This window comes from Ammospiza caudacuta, chromosome 22 (assembly GCF_027887145.1).
Source record: "Ammospiza caudacuta isolate bAmmCau1 chromosome 22, bAmmCau1.pri, whole genome shotgun sequence".
NCBI classification, from domain to species: Eukaryota; Metazoa; Chordata; class Aves; order Passeriformes; family Passerellidae; genus Ammospiza; species Ammospiza caudacuta.
In genome coordinates, this window is record NC_080614.1 from 4,175,788 (window position 1) to 4,191,040 (window position 15,253).

Sequence of the window (15,253 nt, forward strand, 5' to 3'; positions counted from 1 at the left end):
AGTGCTCTCTGTTCCCACTCCCATTCTCATTCTCATTCTCCAAGCTGGAAGCGCTTTCCATTCCCATTCCCATTCTCATTTCCATTCTCCAGGCTGGAAGTGCTCTCCTTTCTCATTCCCATTCCCATTCCCCAGGCTGGAAGTGCTCTCTGTTCCCATTCCCATTCCCATTTTCCAAGCTGGAAGCGCTCTCCATTCCCATTCCCATTCTCATTTCCATTCTCCAGGCTGGAAGTGCTCTCCTTTCTCATTCCCATTCCCCAGGCTGGAAGTGCTCTCTGTTCCCATTCCCATTCCCATTTTCCAAGCTGGAAGTGCTCTCCATTCCCATTCCCATTCCCATTCCCATTCCCATTCCCATTGTCTAGGCCTGAAGTTCTCTCCATTTCCATTTTAATTTCCATTTCCATTCCCATTTTCATTTTCCAAGCTGGAAGTGCTCTCCATTTCCATTCCCAATTCATTTTCCAGGCTGGAAATGCACCCTATTCCCATTCCCATTCCCATTCCCATTCCCTCCCTCCCCCCGAGATAAAATCATTCCAATCAAATCCTTTCAGCCCAAAAATTCTGGGATTTTTTTCATCCATTTTTTTTTCTCCTGGCAGGAAGCATGGAGCAGATCTGGAGCGTGATCCACGCAAACCAAGAACAGCGGGACCATCCCGACCATCCCATTGCCCGAACCCTCTCTCTCCCACCATGGAACCTCCCAGATTTTCCTGCCCTAAATAAAAACAACCCTGCAAATTCCAAGGAATGGGAAGGTTTAATTTGGGAAGCGCTTCCCTGAGCTCCTCTCGCCTTCCCATCCCCGTGCTAATTACATCAGAAATTCAGGAGGAATCCAAACAATCTCCACTCCTCACAAAGAGCTTCCCTACGGAAAAAGAAGCTGGAATAACGCAGAGAGACGCAAACAGAACTTCAAAAGGGTCACCAGGAGCTGGCGATAATGGAAAACATCTCATTATCCAATTCCAAAGGGAAGGACTCCGAGTGGAGCCGGAGCGCTGCAGGCTTTTCCATGCAGGATGGGCTCTCCGGGACCCTTGTTCCTGGTAGGAATTGCATCCTTTGGATCTTTTCTGGAACGGGATCTGCCCATTGCCTGGTGCTTTTCCAGCAGCAGATTCAGCCTCGTATCCCATATGGAAAATCTCATTCCCCAGCAGATCCAGCATTTCCATTCCCCATGGAAAATCCCATTCACCAGCAGACCCAGCCTGTTACCCCACATGGAAAATCCCACACAGTGGATCTATTTCCATCCATCCATCCATCCATCCATCCATCCATCCATCCATCCATCCATCCATCCCCGATGGAAAATCCCACTCCCCAGCAGCTCCCTGGGAATATTTTGGGCTCCTTGGCCTTTCCCAGCCCCCCAAACCCTCTCACAGTCACGGGCTCCTCCCGCAATCCAGCATTCCCTGCTTTATTTTTAGGAGGAAAGCCAGGAAAGCAGCCAAATTCCACCCCCGGTTCTCGGGATGCTCCTGGAGCTGCAGAGGGTGGAATGAGAGAGCCCGTGTTCCCACGTGGATCCCGTGTTCCCACGTGGATCCCGTGTTCCCACGTGGATCCTGCGTTCCCACACTTTGTGCGGCTCCATCCGCAGGGAACGGGGGCGGCCTGGCCTAAAAAAAGGAGGAAGATTCTCCACAGAGCAGGGGGAGAATCCCAAATCCTGGTCCAGGAATCCGGGCTTGGAATCTTCCAAAGCCTTGGAGCCGGAGCTTTGGAATGCTCTCTCCAGAGGGGCAAAGCTGGGCTGGGAATTTCCATCCCATCAAAATCCCTTCCCAAGCAATTCCCATCCAATCCATGGGGTTTTTCCAAAGGAAAGACACAGCCACGAAGGACTCGGGATGAGGAAGGGGAACATTTCCACAAGAGGCTCACAGGGAGCCCATCCACACCCCCCTTATCCCAAAATTGGGACAGTTCCAAGGATTTTGATGGAATTTGCTGCGTTGGATTCTCTGTGCCCCTCTCATGCTGTCCTAGTCCTGCCAGGAAGAGCTGGAGATTCCCAAATCCATGCCAGGACATCCCATGGTGACCACCACTGGCCAAAAATGTCCTTCCCATCACTTCCCTCTTTTCCAGGTTCCAGCTCCAGGAGAAATTCCCACCTTGGGACCAGCCTGGAATGAGCAGCCTCCAAAACAACGTTCTACCCATAAATCTAGGCTTATCCATGGAATTCATCCCAAAAACAAAACATTTCCATGGACTGGAGATTACGAGGAAGCAGATCCCCCCTCACACTTCATCCCACCCATCCCTCTGATCCCAAACTCCCCTCACAAAGCCTCTCCCTGGATCCAGCCCTTCCCTGGGACTGCAGATCCTTAGAAGAGGGAAAAGGAGGTGGAAAAGCAGGAGATGCATCCCAAAGGAAGATTCCCAGCTCCTGTTTACCCTGTCCTGGCTGGATGGGAGCAGCTCCTGGATTTATCCCTGAGCACAAGGAGATGGAGAGGGGTTTTCAATCCCCTCTGCCTGGAGAATATTGACCAAGGAATTATAAGAATGGGAAATTATTCCAGAGTTTTGGGCAGGAGACAAACAAATTCCCTGCCTCTCCTGATCCAGGTGGGATTTTCCAGATGGAGAAGCTCTCCCAGCACCAGAGGAGCCAAAATGTGTGGCCCGGAGGCCTGGAAGGGCCTGATGGAACCACATTCCCATCTCCACTCCCCCCGCTGGGAATTGTGGTGTTTCCTGGCATTTCCCCAACCTCCTTGGAGCTGAATCCCACCTGGGAGTGGAAACGAGGCACCTTCCCTGATCCAAAGGCTTTGGAGAGCCCCCAGTCCCCAATTTGATAAAGCCAACAATTCCAAGGATGGAACAACAGCCGCGGGTTGTTATCCGTGCCTTTGGAATCCGCCCGCCCTTGGCGCTCCCGCCGGATCCGGGCCCCGGCGCGCTGAAAACAAGCCCGTGATTGACGGGTTATTTTGGGAAAAAAAAAAGAGGGGAAAAGTGGGAAGCAGAGAATGGAACGGGAGCGCCAGCCACGAGCTCGGAACAAGCCCGGCAGCGCCGCACGAGCAAACAAAAGGGCACAGAGAGCAGCTGGATCGGGAAGGATTCCAGCCCCATCCGTCAGCTGCATCCCTCCCGCCGGGATCCGCCAGCCGGGAATTCGCACGGCCGGAGCTGCCTCCCAAAATTAAAAATTTGGGGGCCCCTTCCCTTGTTTTGCCTCTCTGTGGGGTCTGAGCACAGAGCTGGATGTGGTGGGGCTAAAGTCGAGGATTTGTCTTGGAAAATTGGGGAAAATTCCAGAAGTTCCCATCACTGGGAGTTGAGAGGGGGTGATGCTGCTTCATCCCCCCACACCTGTTCCAGGTAGGAATTTGTGCTCATTCCCAGCCATCCAGGGTGAACTCCCAGCTCCATTCCCACCTCCCTGTGGAGCTTTTTCCTTAGCAAGCATTGCCAGAGCCTTGGGAAGATCCTGGGCTCTGCTCAGCTGGATTCCCACTAAAATCCCACTTTTATCCCAAGAGCTTTTCCTCAGCAGATCCCGGAGCATGAGGTGAGAGCTGGTCAAGCATTCCCAAGACAAGGAAATCCCAGCAGGAAAGAGCATTTTGGTGGGAAAAAGCCATCACAGGAAACATCTCCATGGGAGGGGGAAGCTGGTGGGATCATTTGGATGCTCCAGGACCACCCATGGATTTGGGATGCAAGGTCCAGTGTTTGGAGGCACCTGAGGATCCTCCAGGCTTCCAGACCTGGAAAAGTCCAGGAGTGGCCCACAGGAATCTCCTGAAGTTTAACAAGAGCGGGGCAATCCCAGGATGGATCCAGGCTGAGAGAAGGACCTGGAGCAGGACAATCTGAGGATGGATCCAGGCTGGGATAAGCACATGGAGCAGGACAATCCCAGGATGGATCCAGGCTGGGATGAGCACATGGAGCATCCTGAGGGAAGGACCTGAAATGGAATGAGAAAATCCCAGGATGGATCCAGGCTGGGAGAAGGACCTGGAGCAGGACAATCCCGGGATGGATCCAGGTTAGGATGAGCACATGAAGGAGCTCTGGGAGAAGCACCTGGAGCAGGGCATGGAAACCACCCAAGTCCAGGGCTGATCCCAGAGCAGGAAAATGAGGAATTCTGCCCTCTGGAGCAAGCCCAGAGGAGGCTCCAGGGTGATCCAAGGAAAGGCTGGGAGAGCTGAGAACGTTCAGCTCGGAGAGAAGCTTTGGGTTGACCCAATTTTGGCCTTCCAGGACCTGAAGGAGCCGACAGAAAAAATGGGAAAGATCTCTCCAGAAGGGCCTGGAGTGACAGGACACAGGGAATGGCTCCACAGTTCCAGAGGGGAAACTGAAATTAATTTTTGGGAAGGAATTCCTGGCTGTGAGGGAGGTGAGGCCCTGGCACAGCTTTCCCAGAGCAGCTGTGGCTGCTCCTGGATTCCTGGGAATGTCCAAGGCCAGGCTGGACAGGGCTTGGAGCCACCTGGCACAGTGGGATCTGTCCCTGGATGTGGAATTCCCACCCAAAACATCCCGCGATTCCAAGGCTGAGCCCACGGATGGAGCTGGGAATATCTGACAGCCTGCACAGGGCAGGGGCTGCTCAGCTCCAGGATCAGAATTCCTCATCCCAGGCCAAAAGACACCAACATTCCCAAGCCAAACCCTACAACATTCCCGGGATTCGGTTTTGGGGGATGCCAACAATCCCAAAGGAATTTGGGCTTGGGGGACTTTGGAAACGCTCTGGGAGCAGCCACAGCTTTTCCAGGGAGAAATAAATCTGGGAATGTCTCCCCTTCCCAGAGATTATCCTGGAGAGGCACAGGGAGAGGGAAGATCCTCGCCGGAGCCGCGGCTTTTTCCTGAGCTCTGGATTGAAGTGGCGGCTCTGAAACGCAGCTGGTGGGAGGAGGGAAATTGGGCTAATTGCGAAAGGGCAATTAGCACAGCGAGGGGGATTTTCCAAAGGGGCTGCACGGCCTGGGTTTACCTGGAGAGGCTCCGTGGGAACGCAGGATTCGTGGAAATGGGAGGGAAAACTTCCCGAAAAGAGGATTTGATGGGAAAAGCGCGAACAGGAAGGGATGGTGGGAATGTGGGGTGGATTTTTGGCAAGTGCAGTTGAATTTAAAGCAGGATTTCACCCCTGCTCCTCCCTTTCCCTCACTCCCTCAGGACACAAATCCCACCAAATTCCTTCTCTCATTAAAAAGAAACACGAGCAGGTGAATCCCACCACCCTGGGGAAAGCCCCACACTGGATTTTCCCTTCATAAACGAGGGAAAATCGTCTTTTCCAGGCTGCAAAAGGATCCACTCGAGGGGCTCCCTGTCAGCTGGGAAAACCCCTGCCAGGAAAACCTCCGGGGGGAATGCAGAGGGGAGAGAATTCCAGGTAAATCCCCAGCTGCAAAGGGCTGTTCCCATGCTGGGATTTTCAGGAATATCCCCAAGGACAGCTCCCTGCAAAGCCCAGGAGCTTCAAACACTTGAATTTTCCTTTTTTTTTTTTTATTTTTTCCCCACTGGGATTGAGAAGCAGAAGCCGAAGCAAATCCCACCGGGATAAAACCGCTGAAAATCTCCAGGAATTTGACACTTTGATCCCTCGCAGGGCGCTAAAACAGCCCCCGACGAGCCCTTTATGGGGCCGTATTTCAGACGGGGCTTAACGAGCCAGCCCTGATCCCAGAACCCACGGATCGGGGAAAAACGGAGCTTTTCCAGCTTTTCCAGCCCCTTTTCCAGGCACTCCTCTCCTTTTCCATGGTCCAGCGCTGCCTCCTCCGCGTGGCCTCGTTTTTCCCTCCTGACGGCTCCTTAACCCACTTAGCCCCGGCCCCGGCGGCTTTTTTTGGCAAAAAGGTTGAGCCGGGGACAAAAGGGGGGAGAAAAAAGCTGAAATAGCAGGGGTGATGCTCCCGGAGGGCTGGAAAACACCTCGGGGATGATCCCGGGTCACAAAAGGGCTTTTCCTGAGCGGGGGAGGGATGCAGAGCAGGGCTGGAAATTCCCCCCTCAAAAAAAGCATCCCAGGGATGATTTGTGGGGTGGGAAATGATTCCTGTGGATTCCTGGGGGATCCTCCGGGATGCGGATGAGGAGGTGGATCAGGGGACAATAAAAGCAGGAAAAATTCCTTAAAAAAAGGGGGTTTGGGGACACAAAAAGGGGATGAAGAGGGGGGAGTGGAGCTGTGCCCACCTGGATCTTCCCGGGGTCTGCATCCCTTGGATCGCTGTCCAGCCGGGATGGGGAGGGCACGGAGGGGAGGGCACGGCGGCGGCGGCTCCAGCCAAGGATGCCGTCAGCCAGGAAAAAGCCATCTGCCCTCGGAAATTCGGGAATGGCGAGAGCTGTGCACCCCCAAATTCGCGAACAACGCTCTGCCACCCCCCAAATTCAGGAGCAGCTCAGCCCGCGCTGCCCCGGGCAAAGGGAGGCGCCCCCAACCCGGGATTTGGCCGGGATTTGTGGCTGGCTGATGGAAAAACAGAGCTCGGGATGGGATTTTTGGGACAGCCGAGGCGGGGATCACAGAATTGCGGTGCGGTTTGGGTTGGGAACCCCAAAACGAGCGCAGCTTCCATAGGGAAGGAAATGCCGAGCACGGCGGATCCTCGGGATGCAGCCAAGTTCCAGCGGGGTTTAGGAGCCCAAACCCAGCTCGTGGATGCCCAAACCCAAACAATTCCCGACGCCGGATCCATCACTTCCTAACCCCAAACCCCTGCGGGCTCCCCGAGCTCCTCCAACCCCTTCACGAACCAACTTCGATCCCATTTTTCCCCCCTCACAAACAGAGATTCCCCCGCAGGAAATCAACAGCACGAGAGCAGCCGCCCGATCTGCGGCGAGGAAAAAAAAAAGCAGGAGAAGAGAGAGGCAGGAAAAATGATCCCTGCGCCAGTGACAGACAGCTGGAGCTCCGGGAAAGCCGGGGGGATGCGTTGTTCCTTGGAAATTGTCTATCCATGACCTTAAAACGGCGGCGGAGGAGAGCGGGGAGGGGAGGGGAGGCAGCCGGGGCTGGGTTTGGCACAAGTTCCCCCCTTTTCCCGAGCAGGTTTTTATTCATCCCCATGCTGGGATGCTCGGGATGCTGGAAAAGGGGGCTCGGAGCAGCAGCCGCAGCCCGGCAGGACCCGAACCAAGGGAAATGAGGCGTCCAGGGAATTCTCTTCCCGAGCTGGGTTCGGGCTGCGCGGTGCCCGAGGGATGGAGCGGGAGCAGGAGGGGAAGAATCGGCTCCTTTGTGTGGAGCTGGCCCCGCGCAGCCCCGCAGAGCCGCGGCTCCCCCGCCCCGCGCCCTGCAGCGCCCGGAGAGCACAAAGTCCATTTAAAAAATAAAAAATAAAAAATAAAAAAAAATAAAAAAAAAAAAAAAAAAAAAAAAAAAAAAAGCCAAAAAACCGAGGAGATGCAGAGCAGGCTGCGCGCTCGCTCCTCCATCACCCAGCGCCTGGAAAAGCTCCCGCTTCCCTGGGCTCGGGAAGGAGCGGCCACCTGAGACACCCCCGAGCGGGAATTGGGGGAAAAAAAGAGGGAATTCGCCTCAAATGGGCACGCAATGAAATCCCACGGGTGGCCCTGAGGGTGCGAGGAGGGCAAAGTTTCCTTCCCCGGGTGTTTTCCCCTCTCTGGAGCCCCGGGTTTGGGGCTGGCGTGGGAGTCCCGGGGTTTTTGGGAGCTCCGGAGCTGCAATCCCCCAGGACAGCGGGGATTTGGGGGATGCTGCTCCTTGTTTGGGGTTTGGGCATCCCAAAGGGGCAGGAGGGGCTGCGACCCCCCACAAACTGAGCTGCTGGGGGTCCCCAAAGAGCAGCCACCCCTCCGTGGCTGGAGCAGGGCTGGGATGCGGGGGAGCAGCGGGGAAAGGGGACGCGGGGTGGCCCCATGGATGAGACCCCAGGTCCCCCGCACCCCAAAAACGGCGCCCCATGAGCGGCCCCACCCCAGTGCCCGGCTCGGGGTTTAGCAGCAGTGCCCGGGTAGGGGGTGCCCCATTAAAACCCCATTTTTAGGGGGTGCCCCATTAAAACCCCTCTGTAGGGTGTGCCCCAATAACAGATCCCACACCAGTTCCCGATTATGGGGTGCCCCATTTACAGATCCCACACAAGTTCCCGGTTATGAGGTGCCCCAATAACAGATCCCACACCAGTGCCGGGTTATGGGGTGACCCGTTATCAGACTCCACACCAATACCGGGTTATGGGGTGCCCTATTAACAGCTCCCACACCAGTTCCCGGCTATGAGTGCCCCATTTACAGATCCCACACCAATACCGGGTTATGGGGTGCCCCATTAATGACTCCCACCCCAATACCGGGTTATGGGGTGCCCCAGTAACAGATCCCACACCAGTTCCTGGCTATGAGTGCCCCATTAACAGCTCCCACACCAATACCGGGTTATGGGGTGCCCCACTAACACCTCCAGACTTCATCCCCCCAGCACCAAACCCCAATTCCCCACTCCAAACCCGTTCTCCTCTCCGTGGGTGCCCCTCCACCCCCCAACCACCCTAAACCCCAGGGCGGGGACGCCGATCCCCAAACCCGCTTCATGACCGGAGGGGTGCGGGGGTCCCCCCATCCCTCCCGCGCCCCAGGGGTGTCCCTGGGGGTCCCCCCATCCCTTCCATAGCCCCGGGGGTGTCCCTGGGGCTGCCTCCATCCCTCCCGGGGTGTCCCTGTCCCCTCGAGGGGAGGGGGTGACACTCACCCAGCGCCAGGTGCCGCAGGTGCCAGAGCAGCAGCCACAGGGGCAGGGGGCTCATGGCGCGCATGGTGCCCGCGGGGGCGGCTCAGCGGGGCCCCCGCGCCGGGAGCCGGGCGGGCATCGCGCCGGGCACCGCCAGGGGCACGGCCCGGTCCGCTCCGGTCCGAGATGGGGCTCGGTCCGGTCAGGGGGAGGGGTCCGCGAGGGGATGGGAGGGGGCTTGGCCCGGTTAGGGGAGTCCGGGAGAGGAAGGGGCTCGGGCCGGTCCGCTCCGGGAGGGGGCTCGGTGCGGTCCAGGGGGGTCCAGGAGGGGAAGGGGCTCGGTCCGGTTAGGGGGGTCCGGTTTGGGAGGGTGCCCGATCCGGTTCGGGAGGGGGCTCGACCCGGCCCAGTTCGGTCCGGGAGGGGATGGGAGGGGGCTCGGCCCGGTCCGGGGGGGTCCGGGAGGGGATGGGGCTCGGCTCGGTCCTGTTCGGGAGGGGGCTCGGCTCGGTTCGGCGGTGCCCCCCCGGTGCAGCAGCAGCTCCGCCGCCGCCGCCGCTGCCGCCCTTAAGCCGATTTGGAGCAGCCGGAGCCGAGCGGGGCTGGAGCGGCCGCCCCCGGCCCCCCCCGGGCTGAGCCCGCCCCCGGCCCGGCCCCCGGGAGGGGCTGAGGGGGGCGGGGAGGAGAGCGGGGGGCGGGGAGGGAACGGGGGGGGGGGGGGATGGATGGAGCGGGGGGGGAATCACGGAGGGATGCGGGGGGATGGATCCGGGGGGGATGCGGGGGATGGATGCGGGGGGGAAAGAGGGGGAGAATCCGGGGGGGATACGAGGGATGGATCTGGGGGGTCGTGCCGGGATGCGGGGGGGGAATCACGGAGGGATCGGGGGATGGATCCGGGGGGGAATTCGGGGGGGATGAATTGAGGGGGGATGCAGGGGGGGATGGATTGAGGGGGAAATTCGGGGGGAGATGGATTGCGGGGGGGATGCAGGGGGAGATTCACGGAGGGATGGCGGGGATGGATTTGGGGGAGTGGAGGGGATGCAGGGATGGATTTGGGGAGTGGAGGGGATGCAGGGATGGATTTGGGGGGCTGGAGGATGCAGGGATGGATTTGGGGGAGTGGGGGAGATGCAGGGATGGATTTAGGGGGCCAGAGGATGCAAGGATGGATTTGGGGGGCTGGAGGATGCAGGGATGGATTTGGGGAGCGGGGGGGATGCAAGGATGGATTTGGGGGGTCAGGGGATGCAGGGATGGATTTGGGGAGCAGGGGGGATGCAAGGATGGATTTGGGGGGTCAGGGGATGCAGGGATGGATTTGGGGAGCGGGGGGGATGCAGGGATGGATTTGGGGGTGCTGAGGACTGTGGAGGCTGGAAGGTGGGGAGGGGTCACGGAGGTGTCGGTGGGGGGGGCACAGGACGGGATGGGGGAGGGGCGGTGACAGGAGGGGGGACACGGAGGGGTGGGGGGACAGGGATGGAGAAGGGGTTGGATGCAGGCAGGGATGTGGGATGGGGCCGGGACGCAGGGTTGAGATCTGGGATGCAGGGCTGGGATGTCGGATGTAGGATGGGATTCAAATGCAGGGTCAGGATGCAGGCACAGATTTGGGATGCAGGTTTGGGATGCAGGGATGGGCTGCAGGGTTGGGATGCAGGCAGGGACCTGGGATAGAGGGTGGGGTTGGGATGTGGGGTTGGGATGCAGGCAAAGATTTGGGATGTAGGGTTGGAATGCAGGCAGGACTGTGGGATACAGGCAGGGATGTGGGGTTCAGGATTGGGATATTGTCAGGGATGTGGGGAACAGGACAGGGAGCAGGATCCAGACAGGGATGTGGGATACACAATAGGTTGGGATGCAGGAAGGGCTGGGACGCAGGATGGGGTTGGGATGGCAGCAGGGATATGGGATGCAGGTAGGACTGTGGGATGCAGGATGAGGTTGGGATGTGGGGTTGGGATGCAGGCAAAGATTTGGGATGCAGGAAGGGATGTGGGGTGCAGAATAAGGAGCAGGATACAGGCAGGGATGTGGAGTCCAGGATGAGACTGGGATGCAGGCAGGGATGTGGGATACAAGCAGGGATGTGGGGTGCAGGACTGGGATATTGTCAGGGATGTGGGATACAGGATAGTGAGCAGGATCCAGACAGGGATGTGTGATACACAGTAAGTTGGGATGCAGGAGGGGCTGGGATGCAGGATGGAGTTGGGATTCAGGATGAGGCAGGGATGTGGGATGTAGGATCCAGGAGAAGGGACCCACAGGAATCCACAGGGATCCCCTGGGAGCAGCACTTTCCCCTTGCTCCCTCTTCCCTCAGCAATTCCTGCCTCCCCGAACCCCCGGATCCATCCTGGAGCAATCCCAGGCTCCCCAAAATCCCACCCTGGCTGGGATCCCATCCCTCCAGGGCCCTGCCCCACAGCTTCTCCTGCTTTCCCTTCACTCCCAGACATCAGGAAGATGCCAGGATTCCTTGGGAAGAGGGATTGGGATGCCTGGGGCTTCCTGAGAGCAGATGAGCTGGAAATCCACATCCCTTTTCTAACAAAAATCCACATTTTTATCCCTTATTCCCACTTCCAGGTTGTCTTCCCAAATCCTTCCCTTCCAGCCCTCCGTCCCCACCCATTCCCAAAATCCCAGGGGAACGCTCCCTCATTTCCAGCTGGACAAAGCCAATTCCATGGAAAAAAAAAAAACCCAAAACCTGCTCAGAATCCTCTTTTGGGGATAAAATTTGGGTAAAAAACACCGGGACAAAAGTTTTCCCTGGGATGGGGATGGGAAAGAGCTGGAATTCCAGCCCAGCAACACTGAGGGGAAAATCCTGGATTGGGTCAGCCCATGGTGATGGATTTGGGCATTTTTGGCTCCTGGTCATTCCTGTCAGGGAGGTTTTTTGGGAAATCGAGTCCCACCAGTTTGGATCAGACTTGTGTTACTGGTTGGGCTGGAATTCCAGCTGTTCCAAATCCCCCTGAAATCCAATTCCATGGAAAACCTCTCCGTTTTCCCTCCCAGGATCCTCCTTTGGGGCTCTGATTGGGAAAAAACACCAGGACAAAATTTTGGCATCACCCATCCCTCAATGTCTGGAAATCCGGGACAAAACCAAATCCAATCCCAGATTCCCCAAGTTCAGATCCTTCATTTTCACCCTCATGAGGAGTTTTCCATGAAAAACGGAACCACCAAGAGTCAGAAATTCCCAAATTCTTCACCACCATTGGGATGACCCAATCCAGGACTTTTTCTGGAGCCCAGAGTCCAAAGGGAGACAACAACTCTTCCTGTCCATTTTTCCATGGAAAAAACGCAACATTACCAACATTCTGCTCTCCCACTTTCCTCAGCCAGGGCTGTTTCCATGACTGGAACATTCCTTTGGATGGGAGCCACCCTGGATAAGGCGGGTGGAGATTCTTGGGAAGCTGGGAATTGCTTCCCAAAGATCTGACACCTCCGATAGCTCCTTGGACAAAAAAAAAAAAAAAAACACCAAATTTTAAAAATTCCCACAATTCCAGAGCTTTGCAATGGGAATTTCACCCCCTTTCAGCACAACCTTGCCCCGGAGGGATCCAGGAAGACAGATGGGAACAGGGGGTTGGTTTTTTTGGAAGAAGGGCTGGAAGTGCTGGTTTGGGAATATTTAGGGATAAAATGGGATCAGTGCCTGGATGTGGAATTTTTTGGTATAGAGGGGAAGGATAGGGGATCCTAAGCCCGGTTCTGCAGTGCTGGCACTTAGCAGATCCTAAAACTTCCCAAAATATCCCAAAAAGTCCTTAATCTCCTCATCCATGCTCAGGGCCACTTCCAATGGGGAAATTTTCCAGTGCAAATCCCAAAAATCCCTGGCTGCATTGCAAGCCAATGGGAAAAACCCCTCAGAGCATTTTCCAGCCCCAAATCCCAGCCATGGAATGCTCTCCCATCCTGATGGACACAGGAACAGAGGGAAACCCCTTTGGAAAAGCAACAACAGTTCTGCACCACCCTGCTGTTCCTCAAAAAATTTGGGATTTTAGGAAATTTTAGGATATTTCAGAAATTTTTGGGGAGCATCCCTGGCTTTGCACAGATCCCTCCTTCCTGCCGCTTGTTTTTCCTGGTTTTTCATGGATTTTTTTTCCCTGCAGGTAACGCAAGGTCCCCAAGCCCAGCCCCACTGCCGTCTCATCCAGAAGATTTCCAGGATTTTTTTTTGGAATGTCAATCCCAATCCTTCCCAAGGCCTCTTGGGTCCTCTTTGTTTCCAGTGCTGGAGCTTCCAGGAGCCAATCCCGAGTTTATCCTGGATACTTCCATAGGTTACAGGACAATACATTCATTTTTCCTGGAAAATCACTGATTTAGGGAATTTCCTTGGGAATTTAAAGATTTCTGCCCTGAGCACTGGAACATTCCCAACCTGGGAATGCCACTGGGAGCTTTTCCAGCTCCACCTCCATCCCCAAACCTTGGGAAGAGCCAAGGCCAGGAATCAGTGGGATGGGACAGGCCCCTGGAATGTCTGGGAATGTGGCAGGAGCGGATCCAGCGGGATTCCCACACCTGGCACCAGGATGAGCGGCTTTTCCAAACATTTCCCACCCCAAAGGCTCAGGAGCAAACAGAGCCGGGGCTGTGCAAGCAGAGATGCTGTGGGATGGATCCTGGGATGTTGACACTCCTGGAAAAACAATTCCACATTCCCAGCTGGCACCTCCTGCACAACTCATCCCTGATTTCCAAATTCCCATCCATCCCACATTCCCGGCTGGCACCTCCTGGCTCATCCCTGATTCCCAAATTCCCATCCATCCTGCATTCCTGGCTGGCAACTCCATCATGGCTCATCCCCGATTCCCAAATTCTGCATTCCTGGTTTGGCTTCCCATTGGGGGAGTTCCTGCTGCATCCATAGCCTGGAGGGATCACTCTGCTTCCTTTGGGAATTCCATGTCCTGGAGGGATCGCTTGGCTTTCTTTGGGAATTCCATATCCTGGAGGGATCACTCTGCTTCCTTTGGGAATTCCATGTCCTGGAGGGATTGTTCCACTTCCTTTGGGAATTCCATATCCTGGAGGGATCGTTTGGCTTCCTTTGGGAATTCCATATCCTGGAGGGATCACTCTGCTTCCTTTGGGAATTCCATATCCTGGAGGGATTGTTCCACTTCCTTTGGGAATTCCATGTCCTGGAGGGATTGTTCCACTTCCTTTGGGAATTCCATATCCTGGAGGGATCACTCTGCTTCATTTGGGAATTCCATATCCTGGAGGGATCACTCTGCTTTCTTTGGGAATTCCATATCCTGGAGGGATCACTCTGCTTTCTTTGGGAATTCCATATCCTGGAGGGATCGCTTGGCTTCCTTTGGGAATTCCATGTCCTGGAGGGATCGCTTGGCTTTCTTTGGGAATTCCATGTCCTGGAGGGATTGTTCCACTTCCTTTGGGAATTCCATATCCTGGAGGAGTCACTCCACTTTCTTTGGGAATTCCTGGCACATCCATAGCCCAGAAGGATCACTCCTCTTCCTTTGGGAATTCCAAAGCCTGGAGGGATCGTTCCACTTCCTTTGGGAATTCCTGGTACATCCATAGCCCTAAAAATTGGCAGCTCCTAAAACTTCCCCAAAATTCCCAAAAATTCCCAAAGGGAATATATTCTGTAGGGATTGTTCTGCTTCCTTTGGAAATTCCTGACACATCCATAGCCCAGAAGGATCGCTCCTCTGCCTTTGGGAATTCCATATTCTGTAGGGATTGTTCCAGTTCCTTTGGGAATTCCATATCCTGGAGGGATCACTTGGCTTCCTTTGGGAAGTCCTGGCACATCCATAGCCCAGAAGGATCCCTCCTCTTCCTTTGGGAATTCCATATCCTGGAGGGATTGTTCCACTTCCTTTGGGAATTCCTGGCACATCCATAGCCCAGAAGGATCACTCTTCTTCCTGTGGGAATTCCATATCCTGAAGGGATCCCTCTGCTTCCTTTGGGAATTCCATATCCTGGAGAGATTGTTCCACTTCCTTTGGGAATTCCATATCCTGGAGGGATCACTCCGCTTCCTTTGGGAATTCCTCCTGGAAGGAAGCAGAACCCCCCGGTTCTGCTGCTCCTCCTAAATCCACGTGGGGGGAATTAAACATGGAATTTTCTCATCCCAGGGTGGAGTCTGGAAGTTTTCCAGGGGTCCAGGAAAGTTCTGCAGCTTTGAGAAATTCCACTGCTCAGGAATTTGGGAATTGCTGTCAAATCCTGCCCTGATCCTCCCATCCCGGCATCTTCCCATCTTTCCATCTCCCGTCTTCCCATTTTCCCATTTTCCCGTCTTCCCATGTTCCCATATTTCCATCTTCCCACAGCGATGGGAAGATGGAAATATGGGAACAAGGGAAGATGGAAGATGGGAAAATGGGAAGAATCTCCAGAGAATCCTGGTGCCCCCTTCTCCGTGAACTCCATGGAAAGCAACATTTGGATCCCATCACAGGATCCTTGGAACTGGAAAATCCCACCAGGATTTTC

At 55.6% G+C, this 15,253-nt stretch overlaps 1 protein-coding gene across 1 annotated transcript in view; it reads right to left on the bottom strand.

The window, feature by feature from the left end:
• Positions 1-9,186, bottom strand: part of IGSF21 (immunoglobin superfamily member 21) — a 42,313-nt gene extending 33,127 nt beyond the window's left edge. The window contains exon 1 of the mRNA XM_058818865.1: positions 8,738-9,186. Coding sequence (XP_058674848.1) covers positions 8,738-8,801 — 64 coding nt within the window. The 5' untranslated portion in view covers positions 8,802-9,186. The remainder of the gene's footprint in view (positions 1-8,737) is intronic.
• Between the last annotated feature and the right edge of the window lie 6,067 nt (positions 9,187-15,253).